Source organism: Phaethon lepturus, unplaced genomic scaffold (assembly GCF_000687285.1).
Source record: "Phaethon lepturus isolate BGI_N335 unplaced genomic scaffold, ASM68728v1 scaffold30031, whole genome shotgun sequence".
Lineage (NCBI taxonomy): Eukaryota > Metazoa > Chordata > Aves > Phaethontiformes > Phaethontidae > Phaethon > Phaethon lepturus.
Genome location: NW_010516052.1, coordinates 1,366 through 2,603, shown reverse-complemented (window position 1 = coordinate 2,603; position 1,238 = coordinate 1,366). Strand labels below are relative to the sequence as shown.

Here is a 1,238-nt window from a genome sequence, read left to right as displayed (position 1 = left end):
CAGGAATGTCCTGCATCACCATTTGTACCTTCAACAGAAGCTGCTGAGCTGCCCTGTAGGCCCCTGAGCTGGTGCTCAGTGGTGCTGTGGGAAACTCTCCAATTTCCAGAGACATTTCGGCTCCTTCACAAAACTTCCTTCAGTGAGGACAGGGGGGCTGGGTCCTGCCAGAGTTCCAAAGCAGCCGGGCATGGAGCGCATAGCTCTCCTAGTTCCCCCTTCCAAGTAGGAGCTGCCATGGGAAAGCCTGCCTAGAAACGCTCCACCAGCATGGGTGCCTCCAGCCACTGCTGCTGAGCGAGCTGTGAGTGGGCTTGGATTCAGGGCGGGAGCTCCTGAACGTGCCAGCACGGATCCTGACCACTCTTTTTTTGCTCCCTGGCTGAGGGCAGGGGCAGAAGTGTGGCCCCAGTTGCCTCCATTTCTGGGGGAGCTGCTCCCCATGCACCACGAGCTCAGGGGCATGGAAGGGCTGGGTTTGGGGACTGTGGTGCCCTCGTGACCGTTCACCTCTCTGCCCCCATGTTTCTGGTTTTTCAGGTATTACTTTAAGAAGGTGAGTGACGAGTTTGACTGTGGTGTGGTCTTCGAGGAGGTACGGGAGGATGACACCATCCTGCCCATCTTCGAAGAGAAGATCATCGGGAAGGTGGAAAAGATCGACTAAGCTCCGGGGCTGCCGAGGCGTGAGGACAGGACTGTGAAAGACTCTGGGACCGGAGGAGAGGGCCTGGGGCGAACGCTGGTGGTGCGACTGCCACGGGGGTTGGCCGGTGGACGCCGTTTCACCCCACAAACCTGCCAGTGGGAGCCCGGGCTCCCTCTCCATACCGAACATAAGTGTAATGTAGCATTGTACAGTGCATTAGAAAGTGTAATATGACCTTGTTTACTAAAGCTGCATATTTTTGATATATTGTAATAAAAGGAAAATATTTCCGATGTCACAGTGCTCTTATGTAAATGTAAAGCGGTGGACGCCGTTTCACCCCACAAACCTGCCAGTGGGAGCCCGGGCTCCCTCTCCATACCGAACATAAGTGTAATGTAGCATTGTACAGTGCATTAGAAAGTGTAATATGACCTTGTTTACTAAAGCTGCATATTTTTGATATATTGTAATAAAAGGAAAATATTTCCGATGTCACAGTGCTCTTATGTAAATGTAAAGCATACAGGTACTGCAGAACTCGCCCAAAGTGTACAGCCATGCGCCAGACTCCGTCTCCTCCTCGCTT

At 52.8% G+C, this 1,238-nt stretch overlaps 1 protein-coding gene across 1 annotated transcript in view; it reads left to right on the top strand.

The window, feature by feature from the left end:
* The window catches only part of LOC104627631 (axin-1-like), a gene marked incomplete at its 5' end in the record, with an annotated part of 24,771 nt that extends 23,999 nt beyond the window's left edge, over positions 1-772 (top strand). Inside the window, one exon of the mRNA XM_010295958.1 lies at positions 541-772. Within this exon, the coding sequence (XP_010294260.1) occupies positions 541-667 (127 nt within the window). The remainder of the gene's footprint in view (positions 1-540) is intronic.
* Positions 773-1,238: the final 466 nt, after the last annotated feature.